General features: G+C 44.3%; 1 protein-coding gene across 3 annotated transcripts in view; it reads left to right on the forward strand.

Annotated features, from left to right (window-relative positions):
• EFCAB11 (EF-hand calcium binding domain 11) overlaps positions 1-22409 on the forward strand; it is a 122931-nt gene that overhangs the window by 55866 nt on the left and 44656 nt on the right. The window contains exon 6 of one of the 3 annotated variants that reach the window (XM_054567163.1): positions 15074-15174. The exons of 1 other annotated variant lie outside the window; for it this stretch is intronic. In XM_054567163.1, coding sequence (XP_054423138.1) covers positions 15074-15140 — 67 coding nt within the window. In that variant the 3' untranslated portion in view covers positions 15141-15174. Of the gene's footprint in view, positions 1-15073; positions 15175-22409 lie in introns of those variants that run through there. One more of the 3 variants, XM_054567162.1, reaches the window with a different exon arrangement.

Consider the following 22409-nt stretch of genomic DNA (forward strand, 5'->3'; position numbering starts at 1 on the left):
GTACCTTTGAGCCGCTCTACTGTTGAGATAGCACTGAGAATGTGTGTGTGTTACATGAGTGACGTCCCCAGTGTCCTATCCTCAATAGCCCTGGAATTTACCCATCACTAAAGCTGAGTACTTTTAATTGAAGCAGCAGATCAAAACAAGGGCCACAGTCTTTTCTAGAATAAAATACTATGTGATTAAGTCGGAGGCACCATTAATTCTAGGGCACCATTATATTTGCTGCTGCTAATGAGAGAAAAAATTCTGCCCGTTAAATTGTGACACAGTGCAATCACAATGCATCACAAGTTTAGAGATTTTAAAATGTGGGAAAGGTGTCCTGAGAAGCGTTGAATTAAAGATAATGTGCACCTTGAGCCCAAACAAACGTTTCATAGCTACCTTGTTCTGAATTGTTTTCAAATTTGATATAGTAAATGCTATCTTCATCCAACTTCCTTTATCCTGCCTTTTAAAACCCTCCTTGGCCTATCTTATTTCCCTGGATATAATCTTGACATCCCTCAAAATTAGTTTTGGTCACCCACCTGGAAAGTTGCTCTCTGACTGTCGCAGTTATGCATCCCTGCCTGACCTACCTAGTCTCGTAAGAGGACCTCAGGTGTGGACGCTCACTGGGCTGTTCTTGCCTTGCTGGCAGGACCTGGTCCTCGGGGCGGGCAGACCCGCCTGGGCCATGGCCTCTCGACCACCATGGTCGCGCTTTCATTCATCGTCGGTTGGGCCCCTAGGCGCCTGGCATTGTGTGCGTGCTGCAGCTTACAATAGTGATGCGCCACTGCGGGCATGGAATTTGCAGCCTGGCGGGAGAGTGAATGTGCAGAAAGCAGCTAGAAGTCACCTAATGTTAACCATGGTTGACAGCTCTGCAGGGGATAAAGTTCCTCTCCACTTCCTTCTTGATTCCCTGTTCCCCACTTTCCCTGACCCAATTTACCCCTTCCTAGTGTCAAATGAATATAACGGACCCCACATTGCAGCGAAGCCCATGAGGAGCTGTCCACCAGTGGGCCACCTGCACCCATGAGCATACTTTGAACAGGATTTGCTCTAATCCAAATCTAGCCCCTCCCCCGCTCCCCGCAAGTGGGAGCAGGAACAACTCATTGTAAGGACGATGTTTGATTACGTCTTGGAGGGATAATGAGTCCAAGAGGTTCAATACCCTCTGACCTTAGGATGGGACCACTGTAGCCCCATCTGCTTCCTCCTTTCTTTCCTCCACCAACACCACCACTGCTGATGAAAATAACAATAGAACCCACTGTGGACCCTGCCTCACCCCAGCTCCAACTCAGCCAAGCTTCTTGCGAGGGAAAGCTGTGCTTGCTGCTCTCGCTGAAGCCCGGTCTCTCCACTTCTCAACCCAGATAACATGGCTTTCACCTCGGACAGCTCTACTGAATAGTTTCGCCAGGTCCACCAATCATCGCCTAATTGTCAAATTCAATGGCCACTCTTCAGCCTCTGACCCTTTCTCCGCGTTCATCCCTGATGATCATGTCATTCCCTTCCATCTCCTTCAAGGGGTGGCCTTCTGCTGCCTGTCCCCCAGGGGTCTCTTCATTACCCACAGGCTCTCTCTGGGAGGCTTCCTTCACAGAGCCCACGTTCACGTGGAGGACGCCCGGTTCTGTGTCTTTATCTCAGCCCTGTTTTCTGAATTCCAGACTGATTCTCTCTCTCTCACTGTCTCTACTAACCCCTCCAATTCCACATGTTCTAAATGTTTTACATTGTCTTTTACCTCCATGTGCTGATCTTTCTCTCTTCTTGTATTACATTTCTTGGTTCACAATATTATCATCTACCCAGCTACTGATACCAGAATCCTCTAGATCAGCTTCTTTTCTTGACTACTTGTAACCAACAGATTGTGTCTATTCTACCAGCCAAGTCTGTCTCAGGTCTTTTCCTCCTCGCCGTCCTTAATCCATGCTGCATTAGTCTGCCACAACAAATACCACAGAGTAGGTGGCTCAAACCCCCAAAACGGTTTTCTTAGAATTCTAGAGGATAGAAGTCTGAAAGCAAGGTGTCAGCAGGGTGGGGTTTTTTTTTTCTTCTGAGGCTTTTGTCCTCTGTGTCTTCTCTTTGTGTGTCTGTGACCTAAATCCCTGTTCGTGGAAGGACACCAGTCATAATGGGTTAGGGCCTACCCTAATGACCTCATTTTAACTTAATCAACTCTTTAAAGACCTTGTCTCCAAATAGAGTCACATTCTGAGGTACAAGGAGTTAGGACCTCAACATACGAATTTGAGGGGAACGCAGTTCCACCCTTGACACGCGCCTTCATCATCTCCTCGCTAGTTAATCGTATGCTCCCCTAATTTGTTTTTCTACCTCTAGTAAGAATCACCCCCATTCTAACACATCCGCCTTACCACTACCCGAGAAATTATTGTGATTTCAACCATGAGCCCACCTCTGCTTCAGACCCTTAATGGCTCCCCATTACATTGAGTAGAATGTCCGGATTCCTTCAAATGGCTCTTCTGTGATCTCGTAGCTTCAGCCACCTTCTGATTCATATGTGCTCCAACCATGCGGGAGTATTTGAAGTTCCCTAAAGGTTTTAGACCTCTGTGCTTTGCACATGCAGTGTTTTGCATCTGGAATTTTCTTAACTCCCTTTGTCTCACCAACTCTTCAGTCACAGAAGACTCAATGGAGGTAGCACATTCTGCAGGAAGTCTCACCTCGGAGTGACCAGGAGGCAATATGGCAAACGGCAGTAGGACACACTGAGGGAAATTGTTAACATATGAACCAGCATCTCTTTCATATGGATGCAATAAAAAGAATATGTTAAATGTAAATTATGTTAGTTGTTATAGACTTTTCTCATCCTGTGGAGCCCCTGAAGCTTTCTTAAAGGACAGATGGTAAAATTTACATCTTTCTCTCATCCTTGGCTTAGCCATCAGCGCAGAACACATACTTAATCATGTTCTAACGCCTTTCTAATTTGGGAGTCCTATCCAAAGACTTGTAGTGACGTCCAGAGCATTCACTCTCAGCAGTCTCTGTCCCTTAGCTCTGGACACATGGTAACAATGCAGCTTTGCTTCAGGTTTTTTGTGGAAAAAAAGAAAAAAGGTGAGTGCAAATTGCAAGAAATGCAGCACAGACTGTGAGATGTCAGTACATTAGTAGAGATGTGGGAAACCTGATGGGGTTGGGGGAAAAGGTGTAAATTGCAGGATAATAGAAAAGGGAGGTCAGCCATTAGTAATGCAAGGAATATGGCGGACTTGAAGAAAAGCTTCAAATTGCGGGGTAATATAAAGAAGAGGTCAGTACATTAGTAACATGGGAAAACTGACAGTTTGGGAGGAAAAGGTGCAAATTGCAGGATAATGTAAAGTTGGGGCTTGATGATAAGGATGAGCTCCCTTTGTATCAAGGAGGGTTGCTGGCCAATCGGAGGCAGGCTAGACCTTTCAGCAGTTTTATGGTTCTATCTCACAGCAGATCTTCACGTCTCTTAGAATTATTAATTAAATTCCAAACTAATATTACAGAGCAAAATTTACTGTTTTTGTCTAAGACAGGAAAAAACTGAGTCATAAAGACTCCCTCAAGACTTCTGAATGCCTGAACCTAGAAACCTCATATTTGTCAACCCTAATAAACACACACCTTCAGGGAGCCCTTCACTGCACACAAACATGCGCTCCTCCAAGAGGCTCTGGAAATATAACACGAATGTCGTTTCTGGGCTCAAGATAGAATTCAAAGCAAGCATACAATACAAAAAAAATTTAATAACAACTTGAAAGGATAGCAGATGATGGGAGACTGCGGGGACTCTATGGACCCCTCTTGTTTCTACACATTTCTGAGTGAGGCACCGACTGCCCTTTGTTCCAGACTATCTTTCTTTTCAGGGATGTTTGTAGTGAATGAATAGTCTTAGAAGACAGCGTTAGTGTCTCCCTCCCAGGGGCGTCCCGCCTTTTGGCATCTCTGGGCCACACTGGAAGAAGAAGAGTTGTCTTGGGCCACACATTAAATACATTATAACATATAATCACAGAAAAATTTCATAATGTTTTTAAGTAAATTTATGAGTTTGTGTTGGGCCGCATTCATAGCCATCTTGAGCCACATGCGGCCCGTGGGCTGCAAGTTGGACGCCCCTGCGAGAACTTCAGCTGGTTCTCGAGAAAGAGGAGGGCGGGGCAGGCGCATGATGCCTGTTGAGCAATGTCAACAGCTGAGCTCAGCCTCCCCTACAGCCTATAGTATTAACTTTAGATCCATTTGGAGAGAAGGTCTCCAAGTTTGTGCAGTGTTTAGCCAAACTAAACAATGAACATTTAAAAGTCCATACTTGGAGAACAATGATTTTGAAAAGCAAGGGAATGGTAACTTCAAAACTGAGGATAGGGATTACTTCTGAAGGCAAGGCACAGGGTGTTCTCTAGTTCTTAAATTGGTGGTGAGTTTACAAGTTTTGGGTTTATTGTCATGCTTCATAATATAGCTGTTTTTTACATATATTCATTCTCTCATATGTATCAACTATTACATAATAAACTTTTATGGCCAGAGTTGGGAAACTTAGTTTATAACTAGAATTATTCAATTGCTATGAATAGCATAACACCTGTTAGGTATCAGAAAAATAATGTATCTACACACCTCCTCACAAGGAATCCTGGAGAAGTTCAGTGTTCGATCTTTCTTAGTAAATATGAACTTTGTTACGATTTAAGTGCCCTCACATTTGCCTAAGCTAACATTAACTATAATCATTTTAGCTTGATGGCTAACTCTAGATACAGTTTATTTTTGTCATCCCTAAAAACAGACTGTGAACACTTTCAATATTTATAATGCTGAGGGGACATTACCCAGGCAGGTGAGAAATTTGGGGAGATAGTGTACAAACTCTACCCACTTCACTGTCCAGGGATAAGGGGGATAATGCCTGTCTCGTTTCCCTTCCTAATTCTACCTCCTGTCTAAAGAGAGAGAAGTGTCCAAGCCTTTCTCAAGTGGCAGAATTCTAAGGACGATTTGTGCTTTCTGTGTCCCCCAAAAATGACAGCTTCGCCCAAAAACGACACCTCTAGGAGGTCTCCAACCCTTCTCACATGTGGGGGGATGGCACGCTGCTCCATCTCGCAAACCCTGAGAGACAAGACACTGGCTTGCTTGTGAGGTCACCCTTTGGTGGTTGCCATCACACTACGCACTAAACTTTTTTTTTTTAATTACCTAATGTTGTAGAATCCAAACACTTTCCTTGATTTGTTTCATTGACTCTTCACAGCAACCCCGAGGTGGCCATCCTCACTCTTGTGTGTGGAAGCAGGGCTCAGGGCGGTGAAGTAACTTCTCATGTTCTCCTAGGCAGGATGCAGACTTGTTCTGCGGATTCTCAAACTCATGCTTTTAACAGTGTCAGAACCTTGTTTAATCCATTCTAATAACATCACACGAAGTTTTTTTTGTTGGTTTTTTTTGTTTATTTCATTATTGTTTTTCCTCATGGAAGTCAGAATTCCACACAGTTCTAGGCTTGAAAAGTTACGTAGTAAGGACAAGTGGGCTGAGTTCTGGGACCTCCAAGAGGGAGACCGTGGTGGGGGCACTCAGACTTTGTTACCCCTCTTTTTTTTTTTTTTTTGAATACTCACCCAAGGATATGTTTATTGATGTTAGAGAAAGAGGAAGGGAATAAGAGAGAGAAACATTGATGCGAGAGAGAAACATCGATCAGCTGCCTCCTGTTTGCACCCCAACTGGGGATCGAACCCGCAACCTAGGTATGTGCCCTTCCTGGGGACCGAACCCACAGCCCTTTGGTGAAAGGGACAATGCTCCAACCAACTAAGCCACATAGCCAGTGCCTGTTACCTGCCTTTTTAATGACTTTCATACTTTTTCTTCCCACCAAAAGTGAATTGTTGTTATCTGGGTAGTTAATATTTTTGGATAAGATTGATTTAACATTTCCAAAGTGTGAGGAGGAGAAGGGAACAGGCACATTAAAGATATCTTTATTTTGCTGAACGCGTCTATATTTCTTCAATGTGCTGGCATGAGACCAAGTGTGCACACATTTGTTTCTATAAGAAAGGATGTGGGATTGAATAGTGTTTCAGTCTCTGGTATTCTAATGAATGGTACAAATGTCATTTTCTTCCTGATTTATAATTGATCCCTATGAGGGAAGTCAATTACTTAATGTGAAATGAGCTTCAAAGGTAGAGTTTGAAGTGTCTTTATCCTTAGTTCGCAAATATACCTTTATTCAGCTACAGAAAAAAACAAAACAAAACAAAATAAATACTTTACCCTGACTCACAGAGCACTTAAAACAAGGAGATGCAGTATAGAGAGCGGGAGGGAGCCTTCCCCAGGGGACACCTCTGGTGGCAGCATTGTTGAAGACAAGTGCTTGGTGCTTTGAGCAACCAGGAAGAGAACCCCCAGATGCAATGTTTTCAGGAGAGCGTTTTATATAAGACAGTTCACTACTTAACTCTGTGGAGTACTTTTATGTCGATGTGTACTTATACATGCCTTATTTTGGTGGGGCCTGACATAAAATCAAAACATCTTTCCTTGTAGTAGGAATATTCTATGCCATAAACTCTTTCCATATGCAAGAACAGTTGAAATATAATGCCTACTTTGAAGTGTGGGCCACTCCAACCTATAAACTACATGAAGGTCTTAGAAGATGACCAAAAGGAAACCTTTATTTTTGTTTGGGCCTTCTGGACTTCTTTTCAGGCGCCAAGTTTTTTTGAGTCTGCCATCAGATTGCACACAGTGGATCTCTCCGTTAAACAGGTGTTTACTGCAGTTATTATGGGCTGAGTTCAGAATTTTCCCCTTTGGAAGAAGCAAGGAAATGTGTTGCTAGCTGAGGTTTCCAAAGCTGGGGGAAGTGGAACCTGGAACCTGGAATGTAACGACTGGACAGTGGAATAAAACGATGCTTATTTCCCAGGCAGCTTTACTCCCTGATGTGGTTGACTCAGACCCAATGCCTGTGGGTCTTGTTAGCATTAAAATACAGACAGGAAAGGAGGGGAAGCCTTTCCCGCTTGCCTAAGCTCCAGGCTCATGCTTTCTTCAGAGCCCTCCTGACCACAGGTACCCTTGTCCATGTACCCCACTGCTCCCCAATCACCAGCCCGTCCCTGTCTGCACTCCATCCGCTCGCGATTCCTCCGCGTAGTTGACCTCAGGTAGGTGGTGGCGGGGAAGCATGTTGCTTTAACTCATTCATACTATAGGTACGTAACTGTTAGTCCCTTAATCCTCCCTGAGTCATCCATATGAAGATATGAATTAAGTGCTCATGAAGTCAGACAAGTATAGATCATTCAGGGCATCAAACATAGTTAAATAAGGCGGAGCAAAGGGAGTTATGTTGGGGGCAAGGGGGTCACCATGGAGACGGAGTAGCCCATGTGCAATTTGTTTTCTGGGGAGAGCTCCCCTAAGCCAGTTCTACCTTTCATCACTTCTTTCCTTGTGCTGCTTCTGAATCCTTAGTTCTAGAAAATGCAAACATGTCGACCTGGGGAGGCAGCCGTCGAGGCTCCCCTGCTGGAGGTGAGGTTTAGGGAGGGGGTGGGGAGGATGGCTATGGACTGAGCACATCCGTGACCCATTGTAGGTGTGAGCTGTGCATGAGCCCGCTGGAAGGCGTGGGCCCTGGCCTAAGGAAGGAGACAGAGGTCTTCTGCTAAACAGAGAGCAGAAGTCATGAAACCATTCAGCAAGTTCAGGCCCTGTAAACCGGTGATGGGCAAATAGCCTTGATCCTGCCTTTATTCTTAGGGACAGTAGATTCAGGAAAGAAGACTCAGGTAAACAGTTATACTAAAACTAGATTGTCAAAAATCTCTACCTGCTTTGTTAGAAAAGCAAAGGCTATCATGACTGACTATAACCGGGGCCCTGAGCCAGAGGGGGGTCAGCTGGCTTCCCTGAGGGAGGGATATTCAGCATCCCCCTGGAGAGGGGGTTGGGGAGGCCGGGCCACGTGGAGGGCACCTTGGGCAAGATGTACAGCGTGTGCCCAACCCAGGGAGGAAACGGTCTTCGTGGCTCTGAGGAATTGCCAGCGAGACTTGAGGAGAGAAAGTCAGTGGGTGCCCCGCCTGGAGGAGGTGGGAGAGAGAGACACAGCTCTGTCCCCCAGGTGAGTGGGCCACCTTCGGGGCTTGGAACCTCAAAGGTCTGGGGTCTGATTTTGGGAATTTACAGTGATGCCCAGGCCCGGTAGCTTAGTGGGTTAGAGAGTTGTCCCAATATGCCAAGGTTGTGGGTTGATCCCCAGTCAGGGCACACGTAACAATCAACCAATGAATGCGTGAATAAGTGGAATTAAAAAATCGATGTTTCTCTCTCTCTCCGCCAGCCCCCTTCCTCTGTCTCTAAAATCAATCAATTAAAAAAATTTTTTTGAAAGAATTTAAAGCAAAAGACTGACAGGCGATACTGTCTGGCCCTGACTGAATGTGTAATTTGGGTTTAGGGGAAGGAAACCCGTTGGTGAGGGCCGTCGGGGTCAGAAGGGACGCGGAGGGCTGCTGCCACCTCCTGTGGGTGCCTTGAAGGGTGCCCAGCAAGGCCCCTGCTCGAAAATATCTTTTCAGTCACCTCTGACACAGTGTCTGAAATCCTGTAATTGAGAAATTTACTGTTTAAAAACCCAAATTCCCTAACAACCAAAGCTTTGGCAAAATGACACAATAAGTAATATTTAAAAAATTTATCAGACTCCCCTCCCCAGGAGCCCTTTTCTAAATTGTCTTTTCCTTTTCTCGTGGCTTCTCTTCTCTCTTCAGAAACCCAGGCTTAATCTCTAAATCAACACCTGATTTCAAGGAAGACTGTGTCCAACCAAGAACTTAGTGGTGCAACTTTGATTCAGTCTGTAGAATGTAACATGTGCTAATTGGAACTCAGATGCCGAAAGTGACAAAGGAGATTAGTTGGCTCTCATGGCGGAACTGTGGAGAGGTGGGGTTGGCTTTGGTGTCACTCATCAGAGCTGGGACCCAGGCTTTGCCCCGTGTCCCCTGTGATCTTGGCCGGATGCCCGTTACAGCTGCGACGCTAACTGACCTCAAGGTGGGAGAGAGGCCTTGTCTTAGGCTTCTCTCAAAGGTCATGGGACAACCGTAAACAAATTACTGGGGCTGGGAGTGCTCCCAATCCGAGAACAGTCACCGGTGGCAAGGGGGCGGCGTCCTGCTGATTGGCAGGGCATCCCCGCCCCCCGCCACCCACCACACGCACCCTGAAGCTATGGGCGTAGGTGTGATCCTTCTCCCAAATCTGGGGGAGCCTGCCTACTCGCAACGGGAGCGGGAATTAGTGGGTTCGAGGGAAGCACCAAACAATTCTGGCGCCGTAGGGGTGTTTATATTTTAAGCCTATATTTACTTGTAGAATGTTGGACAGAAGGGAAAGGGATTGTTTTTAGAGCAGACAGAGGGGCTGTCTAAGAGGCCCTGAGACTTGTGCTTCCCACACCAGCCTACCCCCCGACACACTCCGACAGTCACTTATCTTCTGGTGTGTCTTGGATTATCCGGTGATTTCTGTCTCTGACACTCCTGTGCCAGAGGCATTTGAACCTGGGAGTTGGTGAAGTTTAAATAGGCTAAGTGTGTGGGTATGGTGGGTAGGATTTAAAGGAAAAAAAAAGAGGTAGATCCTACTTGTTTAGGATAATTATGCATTATTTAAAATGATTTGCTATTAAAAAAATTTAAATAGTAGTTTTCATTGGATGTATTAGAATCACTTTATAAATGGGAGTTTGGCAGGAGAGGAAAGAAATAAAAATAAAGGTTATTGGTTAAAGAAAGATACGATGACCTTTTGTCCTCTATGTATCTGATCTAATTTTAAAGTTCAGAATAAATGAATCTTCATTGTTTTCAATGGGAATGGTTTTATTTCTTACAATTTTTCCTTGTCTAAATAATACAAGGCTGTATTGAATTCCTCAGAAATGTTGCCAAGTAAAGCAAAAATATTATAGCATTTAAGGCTTTTAACCTTTCTCCTCAACCAAGTATATTTTGTTAACATCCACGGAAATATTAAACCTAAAATTAGCATACGTGTCCTCATCAGCAAACATTTATCATGTGCAGGGTGCTTTCTGGTTGCTAGAGAAATATGAGGCACACTTCCTGTCCTCAGGGAACAGCGTGCAATCTATTTGGGACAAAAGGCAATAACATGGAAAATAAATAGTAGCAGGTCATTCACTGCTGGTTCCACTGGGTGAGATGAGACGAGTTCAGGAAAGGGAACAATTGCTGGCATAGGGGTCGGGGGCGGGTCCCATAGAGGATGGAGAGGCACAGATACCTGGCAAAGCGGGAGACCATTCCAGGCCACCAAGTTAGTCTGCTTTTGCAGTTACAGTTTGATCTCTTTCCCCTAAAATTATTGTTAGAGCATCTTGTTTAATTTCAAGATTTCCTTTGTTACCTATTTCCTGTGGAATTGTTAGGATTTGATCATATGGATCACTTCCGACTATTTATGTGTTTTCCAGCACTTCTGTAATGATTTCCTGTTACTCTTTCAAAATTGTTTTATGATGATATAATAATGACGAAGAAAGTATTGCCAAAAGCAAACTAGAAAACAAAACTATCTGCAGTTATTTCTTATGAAATAAGGTAGGGACAATTTGTTTGTAGTTACTCAAAACTGTTCCATCTACACAGTAACTATTTTGCAACATCTTAAAATGTTGGGGACTGTCACTTTCTGTTGGCCTGGCCTGATGGGTTCAGACAGGAGAATTTCAGAAAACTGAATCTGTCGTTAAGTTTTCAGAGTTTTCTGCTGGCTTTATTTAACATGAGTTGTTGGATTAGTCTTCATTTAAAAATTTAGGAGTAAAACTAAAATTTTCCATTTAGTGTTTTCTTCCCTTTTAGTTATTTCCTGTCCTTTACTTTTCATTTCTTTCCACCAAGCCTGTGAGCTCCCATTTGGCTGTGGATTCCTTTTGGACAGAGATCATTGATTCTCTGGAGCTTTGAACAGCGCTCAATAAATGCTTAGTGAATGAATTAAGAAACATTCCACATGTGATTAGAAAGAAATAATGCAGAGGAAATTACATACAAGTACCCATGTGTGATTTTAATTTTCACACATGATCTTGAAGAATCTTATTATAGCGACTTCCTGCCAGTTTTACCCTGTCAGGAGCTAACCTTGACATGAAGGCTGTAAGATTTGTAAGCCTAGCAAAGAACTCATGAATGTCAGTTATTCTGTAAGACAGACCTGTTATCTGTGACATATTAACATGTTTGACGATGTGGATGCTGAAATTTGAAAAGATCTCTGGCTTCCTCTGCATAATTAAGTTCTTCGCAGAACAACCTATATATTGTAGATTCCACATGTGTATTTCAGACTAGTCAACACAACTAAAATTCGGTCGTGATTACTAGCGTTTCACAGCCTGCCTTCATTTCCCAGCAGGCAGCTTCTTGTCAGAATTCATTTCCCATTTGGAAAATATCTCTCTGACCCCCAATTTTTTGGACACCAAGTCATCCTTCACATACTTGAGTCTACCCATTGTCATCAATCCTTAGCTCCTCAAATGCCAAAAGACCCCTTTATATTCAGAGTGATAAGATCTTTCTAAAACATCAAAGGAGCGAAAGCTGAGGACATTTAAAGATTTTATTCCAACGATATTTCCAGTTTAAAAAAATACTTTTAATATGCCTCCATCTCCAATTTCACAGTTTAAGAAATTAAAGTATAACTGTTACTTTTGAAGCAAGAAGGTGTGCTTTTTATTTTCCAATCTTCATATAATTAAAATTAAGCTTTGGCAGAGCTGTGGTATAATTAAGTTCACTTTAGCAAACCTGTATGGAGACCCTTCTGTCGGCCCCGCGTTGCTGTGGTCTCTACAAGAAATGCCCTTGAGTTGCACAGAGCGAGTATGAGAGAGTGTGATCCAGATGTGACAGGAAATTAAAAGTCACGGTGGAAGGGGGCTTGTTGGGAAGGCACCATGTGAGAAGGAATTCCTTGCTGAATGTTGGAGAAAGTATGAGATTGGAGTTGCAAAGGGGAAAGTCGTTCCAGGTGAGGGGCACAGAGGTGGGAGTCAGCAGGGCCTGCACGGATTCTTGGACAAGGAAAGAACATGCTAGAAAGGCCTTCACCTGGCCTCAGGCTGCAGGATGTACCAGAGGATGAAGCGGCTGATCCACAGGAAGCATCACTGGGCTTTTGTTTTTGAGGGTATAGGAGATGGACACGTGAAGGGAAGGTCACATCTCATACGTGTGACACAGACAGGCTCTGACAGCCTCAGAGGCTGACTGGATTTCGGGAGGCAGTGCAGAGAACGGTCGCGGTTGGCCCCAAGGAGTGGGGAGCCTAGGTGGACTGGAGGACCCTGGTGCGCGTCAGCACGAAGGGAGCAGTAGAAAGGGAAGTGGACCAGGCAAAGCCTTGAGAGGATACCCGCGGCTGGCAGGGAAGCCAGACAAGGAGTGGTCAGAGGAGAACCAGGAACCTGCAGCTCCGTAGGAACACAGGGAATTCGGTGCTGCCAGGCTGGGGGAACAAAGAGAGCAAGGGGTCGGAGGTTTTGGACAGAAGGACAAGATGACCTTTGAGAACTTCGGAAAAGGGGTGGAAATAGATGCCACATGGCAAAAGCTCTGAAAAGGGAGAGGAGCTGGTGCTGTTGGTGAGACTGTAATACAAGATCCTTCAGGTATTTCCAGTAATAAATGCCTTTGAAGGAAATCTGCGCCTTATCTGATGAGTGTTATGTAACAAAATGCCAGTATATTATTGATACCCGTAGATTTAAAATGCTTTTTAAAATGTACCTATTTCTATATTGTAACCCAAAAACATTATTTTTACAAACCATTTGGAAATAACATTTTTATTTTCTTTGATTCTACTCTTTCAAAATTTCTCTTATCCCTTTCTGAGATTTATTTCTAGGTCATTGATTTGGATTCCAAAACTGGTGTTTTCTATAAGCTTATTTTATGCCTACTAGAGTTTAAATTTAAACATTTTTCTGACAGTAGCAACCGAAATAGCTTCAAAGACATTTTTTACATCTACCTTGCTTTTTCTTTGTTGGTTATATCTTTCTAAAAATGCCCCAGATTGATAGCTCTTGAGACAGTATGGCTGTAGTAACACGCCAAAATTGTGTTGTGCATTTTAGACTTGAGGAAATATACTTTAACTTTTTTCTGGTTCTTGAAGACGCCGTTTGCTCCTGTGAGTAAAGGAAAAAGCACAGGATGTAGATTCTGCTCCCTTCTTTGCTGCATGACCTTGGACAGGTCAGCCCTAGAGTTTTTCAGCTATGAAGTGAGAGGGTTATATGAGAGAGTTGATTAGATCTTTCAAATTAAAAAAAAAAATCTCAGAACCCATGAATATACTACTTTATTTTTCTAACTTAGACATCAAGCCAACCATAGGGTATGATTCCACATTTGGAGATGTGGTCAGGGTCCTCAAGCTTACCCTGCCTATGACAGCATCATCTCCCTCTTCATGTGGCTGACTCTGACCCTTCCAAACTCATGTTGCCTGTGTTCTGGGATACGATGGTACCTCTGGCACCCAGAACCTCCATCCAGTATACCTCAGGTGCTCAGTAAATGTTCGATGATCAAGTACATGGGATACATTGTATTATTGTCCAGCCTGGTGGTGGGGAACCGTCAGACTAAGCATCAGAATCAATCATGAACTTGAAACCATGCAAATCTCCAGGTCCCACTCCCCTGCCTTTCGTATGTAAGTTTCTAGACATGGGCCTGTGTATGAACATATGTCATGCTCATGTGAGCAGCACCTGTCTACCCTCTGTGAGTTCCTAGAGGTCACAGACCATAGTCTCTGTCAGTTCATTCCCAGGCCCTAGGGTAAAGTCTGGCAGATATTAGGTATACGACAAATGTTTGTAGATAAGGGAATCTAAATCTTGAGATAAATACAAATAAGATTCAAGTACCCTTTCTTTTGGTTGCAGCTATAATACCTTGAAACTTTAAATACTAATTCACACTACCCATTAAAATTTTTATTTTTAAATACACAAAATAAATTATTTAAGTGCCCAAATCACCAGTTTTAGTAAAATTCAAAACTCATCATTTTTTCCACAGTAGCTATGGCTAGGGCCACTTTGTAAGAACTGGGCAAACATTATTGTGGTGCCATTTCCTTTCATTATCTCTGCCTTGCCATATACCTTGTCTTTTTTTTTTTTCCTAGTATCACACTTTTTTTTCAATGACACTTTATAATCAATATTATTTTGAATTGGTGTCATGTGTACAGCATAGTGGTTAGACAGTTATATACTCCACAAAGTTCACACACCTTGTTTCAAATTTTTTTTTAAGAAGCTACAACTCATCCCTCGCCCTTACTTATGTAATTGTAGTATTTTGAACTATAGTTTCTTGCTTTGGGGTTCAGGATGTAGGGGATGAAGCAGAACCAGCACTAACCCTGTGTTGTAGCAAGACCCACCATCGTGTGTATCATGCATGTTTCTATGCTCCAGAGAAAAGGAATTGTGCTATCCTGAATACAGACACTTATCGTTCATAGCCTATCGACCTTTGTCATAGTTATCTACAGGCATACCTCTTTTTATTGTGCTTTGCTTGATCACGTTTCACAGATATTGCTTTTTTTTTTTTTTTTTTTTTAAAGAAACCGATGGCAGGACCCTCCTTTGACTTGCTTTACGGCAGGACTCTGTTGTGGTGAGCTAGAACCAAACCCATACTATGTCTGAGGTCTGCCTTCATTTCTGAGCAACAAATAACCCTGACTCTTAGGCAGATGAAAGCAAGGCACATTTTGCATGTCCTCTCAAGGGGCTGCACTGAGGACCTTGACAGCCGAGTGGGGCTGGAGGAGCCATGTCTGAGGAGGCTCCCTCAGACGCCTGGCACTTAGTGCCTGTTGTCCGCAGGAGGCCTGCCTTCCTCTCCACATCTCGCCAAACACTTTTATCTTTCAGTTCTAGGAGTTCATCGCCAGGGCCCCATGGGGGTTGTCACAACATGGCAGCTGGCTCCCCCCACAGTGCGTGACGCAGAAGGAATCTTGCCGAGGAAGCTCCAGCACGTCTACTCAAGGGAGGGGCTCTCAGGCCCTACTTCTGGGAGGAACGTTAAAGAATGTGTGGACCTATCTTAAAACCACCGCAGCCTCTGTAAACAGAAAACACTGCAACCGTCAACGCTTTGTCCAGCATCTGTATTTGTGATCCAAATTATTTCTTTCATTCCTTATCCATGAAAAGAAGGTGGATATCAGAATTTCTGGTTTCCACCTTATTATTTCCGGTGTCTATTTCCTTTTTATTTTCTTGAATAAGATAACGAGGTATGGTGGTAAAAATCATGAAGTGTCAGGATCAAAAGATGTCATTTTCCCTCTGCATTCCAGACTACAAACTCTTGCTGTCTAGAACACAATTCGAAACTCACCTCCCTGAGGAGCCTCCTTCACGGAGGGGGGAAGAAGTGTAAGAAACCTGCCCAACTTCCCGATGAGCCATTGGGAACCACGTATGTGGCCCCCAGAAACAAGCCTTCAGAGGAGCTGCTTACAATTAAAGGGGACCTTTTCCAAAACTGGAGCCGGTGACCATCAGGTGTTTTGTTGGTGATTTTTTTTATACGTGAACTTTTAGGAAAACAAGGGAAAGGTCAGGTCAATAGCAGCTGTAAGCCCCAATGGGGGAGTTTCAAGTCAACTGAAAGGCATTTTTTAAGTGAGCCAGCTGTCCAACATGGAGTTTTTTACATAATTATCTGATTTCAAATAACTTCTCTATTGATTCTCCTCCATCATCACGGTCAGCCTTCCCTCCTTGGTGTACGATACTGTCTCACATCTTCTAGCACTTAGTGAACGTTGTCACAATTCCTGGTCTGTCCCACTAGCCTGGGATGTGCCTAAGGGGAGGAGCTGTGACATTCTGGTTTGACTCCCAGGTGCTCAAGGCAGCACCTCGCCCTTAGTTGGCCTTTATTGTTTGCTGTTGGATTTGACAAGCCTAGTTGATGAGTAAACATCATTATCTTCTCTGTCTGACCGACTGAAGCCGGTAGCTGGTGGCAGGGCTTGGGGTTCAAGGCCAGGTCTGTAGTTTGAGCTTCAGCACAGGTGGTCGCAGGAACACTCTGGGAGGCCCAAGCGTTGGGAGGACCCTGACAGACCTTACCTGGGAGAAACTACCTGCAGGCATTTCTGTGTTCGCCCAGAGTGAATCCTTGCAGTGCACGCGACTGCCAGAAGGAGACAGTTTGTTGATCCAATGAAAGGGGCTTGAAAGTAAGCAGGCCTATTGTAGTCATGCCACAGTGAATTTTTAGAGTGACTGGTTGTTCCTTCGTCTCTCAGTGGGACGCTGAAAATTCCTCACACACAGAGTGCCATGGGAAGGTCCCCTTTTTTCTGCCTCCCGTTTTTTTCCATGGAGTTTACCCTGGTCAGTGAAGGAACTGAATGTGGTATTATTTCCTATTCAGTGTGAGCTCAGCAAATGAGAAGAGAGCACATCAGACTCCCTGGCCAAACTGAGTATGACTAAGGAGAGGCCTCGTTGCAGGGGTTTCCGCCCTAAACTCAGGCAGTGGCAGAAGAGCCGAAGCATTTAAAGGATGTTCTATGTCTAAATCCCCAGGCTCTGGTGACAGGGTGTGCAGTGGAGGGGGTGCAGAGGCACCGAGGCCTGTGGCCTGGAGTCCGAGTGAATAGTGGTATGGCAGGGGACGCGGGAAAGGCAGCAGGTGCAGGGCTCATGACAATGCCAACTCGGGATGTGTCTGTGAGTCAACAGGAAAGGTGCTCTATCTAGAAATGGGCATCAAGGTTAGAGGGCTTCACGAAAGAGAAGTTGTGCCAAGGTGTCTGTGAGAGAGCTTGGGTCTTAGATATCCGTCTGTCGGTGTCCACTTCGCGGATTGTCAGACAGAAAAGGGCCAAAGGGCACAGGCAGCCTTCCTCCGCAGTGCTGATGTGTTGGGAATCTCTGCTCCTGTCCTCATACCTCAAAGTCCCGGATGAGGGGGGAGCCACGAGTGACTTCTTGTTGGCAAGGTAGAAGAGGGTGTTGTCTTGGAGGAACGGGGCCCTCTTGTCTGCCAGGTCTCCTGTAGGCTGTGACATGGAGCTTGTTCCTACTCACTATGGTTTTGTCACTTGCAATCTTAAATACCTCCTTTTTAGGGGTTTGCTTTTTGTGTCTGTATGTGTTTGAAATGTCATTCACTTTTCTTCTTAATAGACAACCACAAATTCATGCTTTATTTTCCTGGGGAAATACTTCTAATAAAACTGCAGCTTGGTTTTTCCATGTGGGTGTTGATATAGATGGTTGTAATGAGATCTCTCTGATTAGTCACTTTCTATCTGACTGAATTATTTTAGATGTGCCAGCTCACTTTTTAATTTTTGATCCAAAGAGTGATCTTGAAGCGTAACACACTTAGCTCTTAGTATGTTCTACAAACTTTCCAGTTTATTCTCTTTTTCTGTGCTAATCTGGTAACATAATTAAAAGGTCTGACTTCATTTCTTTCCTTACAAATACTGCCTAACTCTTCTGTCTTTAATTAACTGAAATCATTCCTATGTAAACAAATAACAATTGCAGATTTTACTACCCACACTCCTTTCTGGTGAGGATTTAAGTGCATCCCTTGTTTGTTAAATTACAGTCTTTTTTAAAAACTAGACGTGACATATTTTGTCATTTTGTGTGGTGCCGGTAGAAAACAAAAGATCAGGGATGTATTTTTGTCCTCCTTACACCTTTTATTTAATATTTATTTGAAGCACCAGCATGGCAGGCGGGGGGAGGACAGGCTTTGGGTTCACACCAGCTTGAAAATCTGAGCCCTACCGCTCCTTAGCGGTGCGACTTTGGTATATGCTGCTTGAGTACTTCTCTCTGTGTCAGTTTTCTGTACATAAAATAAAGGCAATAATAATTGCCTCATGGACCATGGAAGTTGAGTGACATAGTACAAGTTATGTGCTTAGCACAGTGCCTGGCACATAGTAGGTGCTCAATAAATGCTAGCAATATCTATTTTTGTATAGGAGAAGAAGCTCTCTTAACCAGTTCGCCAGCTTAGAGGAAGCTTCCAGGCCCTGTGCAGAGCCATCTGGCGGATGCCACAGCACGGGGGAACCTCGGGGTTGGGGGGCTCCTTTCCAGGGCCCGGAGGCGCTTCCCCGACCAACTCAGGTGCATTTGTTCACATACTCATTTATGTGGTTTGTTCTCAAACCTGTTTATGTCCATTGAACTTATTCTTGTACAGTAATTATGTAATTTAATTAAATACTAGGCTCACAGAATGTAAAGATTAAGTTTTGAAGGCTTTGGAAAAACAATAAAGATCAGCCACTAAATTTTTGAAAAGCCTGAGACATTTTCCTCGAGACAAATAGTAAGAAAGCGGTGGCCAGGGGCGGAGGGAATGGGGGTCGGTTATTGTTGAGCGGACACAGAGTTCCAGATTCAAGGGATGAAAAGAGTTCTGGTAAAGGATGGTGGTGATACAGTATAAATACACTTTATACAGCTGGACTGCGCAGTTACAAATGGTTATCATGGTAAATATTATGATGTTCTATGTGTTTTACTACAATTTTAGGGGTTTTTAATCTGCTGTATTAGCTGTGGGTGAGATAACTGTTCAAGATTGGGAGGAGGGATGAAAAAGTTAGAGGGATTCCACAGGCAGGTGGTTTTCCGATCGATGGTCTTCAAGTTTTCATGCTTTCTGGAAACCAAGAGAAAATGGTAGGGAATGCATTTTAGGTGCAGTTTATGCTCACCCGCAGGCCACTTCTCAAAGATGAAGGCGTTGGCACAGGGCAGAATCTCAGGCAGTGCCTGCATGTTTGTGTTTGAAATTTAAAATCAAACATTTAAGTTATGGGAGTGTCTCAGGGTGGGGCCTGGTAAACAGCCGGGGAGCTCCGCGAACCAGGCTGTAGCGGGGTGCAGGCAGCAGGACAAACAGGGCGGGTGGGAGCCTGGGCCTCGGCCAACACGCTGGGGCTGGCCGGTGCCTGGGGCTGGCCGGCGCCGACGGACCCGCTCAGAGACCTGGCACACAGAGGCAATTTGTGCGTGTCCGCTCCTGCGCTGACCAGACCCCGGGTGTGGATTCCCCCAGGGGAGGGGGCCGTCACCTTTAGCAAGGCTCTCAGCTGTGAACTCTCGGCAGGTAACGCTTTCAGCCCTGGGATCGGATGGTATGCCACAGCATCCACAACTGTGTGTATCCGGTTTTTGGGTGTTCCTCCCTTTCTGCAGACTTTTGAAAATTAGCCAGTTAAGTGCTCGTCCAGATTGCTCCCGATAAGAGCACCCTTGCTATTGGTGCAGTCTCCTGAAGGCGCCGTCACGTTTGATCTTCCTTACAAATGAATGCCAGTTGTCCCACTTGTGATACAGCAAGACCGTGTGGCTTAATGACAAGTACTAGATGTGGGGGATGTGTCTGAAGCTCATCATGTTACGACTGTCAACTTTTAAATACGTTCCACTGTGTGTTTTGAGGTCCACAAAACCTCGGATTTTTGCTTCTTAAATTTCCAGGATATTTTGGCATTTGATGATTTTTTTTTGTCAGAGTCTCCATTTTCACATGAGAGGTCATCTTCCTCTCATGCCCGATTTCCTGTGGGGTCTGTATCTGCATACTCTCCAGTCACTCTTCCATCGACCACAGTAACTGTCCGCTCCTGTTCCTTTTAGACCTGCGTTTGCCCTTTAGACCTGCATCTCGTCCTCCTGATGCCCAGGCTCTCGTGCTTGGGGGGCCAGAATCCGGGATGCGGGCATTTCATTTTTAGATACACTCTTTTGATCCTGAACACAGGAGTCCTATTGATGCGATTATTTTTGTTTATTTTTTTAACCATCTTAACTGCTTTTAAGTGTTTAGTGCAGCAGTGTGAACAGCGTTCATATTCTTTTGTAATTAGTCTCTAAAACGTCTTTATCTTGCAAAACTGGGAGTCTGTACCCGTATAACAATTTCCATTTCCCCCTCCCCCCAGGCCCTGGCTATGGCTGTTCTACTTCCTGTTTCTATGAGACTACTGGTAATTCGTATAAGTAAAATCCTACAGTGTTTCTCTTTTTTTAACTGGCTTTTTTCACTTAGCATCATGTCCTCAAGGTCCATCTGCATAGTTCTGGAATTTCCTTCCTTTTAAAGGCAGAGTAACATCCCATGTGTGTCCCACCACATTTTGTTTTTCCATTCATTTGTCGAGGGACTTCTGGGCTGCTTCCATCTTTTGACTGTTATGAATAATGCTGCTATGAACACGGGTGTGCAAGTTTTTGTTTATTTTTAAATACAGTAGTTTTTGTTTCTTTCAGCTTGTAAATGCTAAAGAGGAAGTCTGAATCCCTTTGCAAATGTGACCGTAAATGTAACACAAAGATACTATGATTACCCCACAGTATCTATTTTCCTTTTGCATTTTGACACGTGCTGACCTTTCAATAGGGACCCTATTCATTCCCGTTTACACTTGGCCCTTCATTTCGCCATGTTTCGTTGTTTCCTTGGTTTCAAATTTTATCTCTTTAGGCGAACTGGGAGCTGAAGCCTTTCATTTGACTTGTGATCTTGTACATTCTGGAAGCTCATATACATGTAATCGTGGAACAAATAAAGCAGCTGGAAGAAATCTTCCCTGAACAAAGCCCAAGTGGGGCAGTTGGGTGTGAGCCAAGATTTCAACAGCTACAGAGGGAGACGTAAAAAGGCCGTCTATATTCCAACAACAACAAATCACTGCAGGCCAGATAGAAGCATCTTTAGGTAATGATCAGATAGAGGGCAGGCACCTTTGCATAGTTAATTGCCTGCCCACAATGTGAAGGGTGACTGTCACCCTCTCAAGTCTCTGCACGTACTGTGATGTCCCTGCAGGGAAAGCAGCATTGTGACCCCTTGGATCCGCCAGGGGTGGAAGTTCTGAGGCTGCCCAGTCTGAACCTTGCCTCCCGCTATATTGCCGCGTGGTATGGTCCTCAGCAAAACATGGTATATTTGCCTTCCTAGGGTTCTGTTCCTCCAACCAAAATTCTGAGCTGGAATGCAAATTTAGCTACTAAACAACTGACTAGTAGTGAGTGGAGCCCTGAATTAATTGCCTCTTTTTTGAGGAAAAAGCTTCATGTCCTGCAGGGATCAAATAATTAAGATTTTACTGGGCATTTTGATAAAATCAGATATTGATTTTTTTTATGTATCTACATAAACATGTGTGTGGACTGGCACAAAAGCCAAAGCTGGGAGTGGAGGTAGGTTGAAAAAATGTATAAAGGGGATATCCATGTTTTTAATCAATCGTCCGTTTATTTAGCCAACATTAACAAGTACCTAGAGTTGTGCTTCTCACAGGTTAGGTGCGTAAGTCACCTGGGGGCTTTTAAATGCCCTCTCTAGGGCCCACCCTCTGAGGTTCTGATTCAGTAGGTAGTGGCCACTATTCCAACTTAATTCCCATTGTTTGACATTTAATCTCTTCCGAGTAATCCCGTGGCTGAGGCCTAAACCGCGTGCTGAGGAGCAGCAAAGACTGCAGGGGCCGCAACGTGTGCCTCTGTGACAGGCCGCCACGAGATAGCGATGCTGCCGGTGCGCCGACCACACTTCGGTTACCGGGGCTCTGGGGGCGCTTAGAATGCCAGGGTTACGAAGACACCATCATGTCCACATTGCAGATGGGATTAATAGTAATACTCGATGTGACCCCACTGTATTGCTGTGTGCACACGTGTGTTTTAAAGGCATTTCAGAGAACGCAGCATCTGTGAAGGCACAGAGACCTGAAACCACGTGACACGTTCCGGGACGTGGCGCTTGCATTCCTGGAGCAAAGAGCTCGTGTCTGGGCAGCCGGTGATTTGGGGGATGGGGAGGCATGGAGGGGAATGTGTGGCTAGAGATGCCAAGAACTAGCTAGAGCTCTGATCCTGGGTCTGGGTGTCCTGAGCAATTTGATTGTTTTCCTAACTTGGTAACAAAGGGATTGGAAAAGAGAAAATTTGAAGATTCACAAGAGATCTCAAGGAAGTAGAGTTAAATAGAATTTGGCCATATAAATATAATTTAGTCAGCCCAATAATCTCATTGAAATCACACTGTGGTTCAAAGTTAATCTTTCTGGTGTCTGGTTTCTTCAGTTCTGGTCATTTTTGTTCTCCCTATGATGATTTACCTGCTCTTAGAAATTACCCATTTTTCATTATTTTCCAGGGTTTTTTCCCTCTCCGGTGAATAGTCAGCCAGTCATCCTTGTCCAAAATT

The sequence above is a fragment of the Pteronotus mesoamericanus genome, unplaced genomic scaffold (genome assembly GCF_021234165.1).
Source record: "Pteronotus mesoamericanus isolate MK-2021 breed Mesoamerican mustached bat unplaced genomic scaffold, CSHL_Meso_final contig_182, whole genome shotgun sequence".
NCBI classification, from domain to species: domain Eukaryota; kingdom Metazoa; phylum Chordata; class Mammalia; order Chiroptera; family Mormoopidae; genus Pteronotus; species Pteronotus mesoamericanus.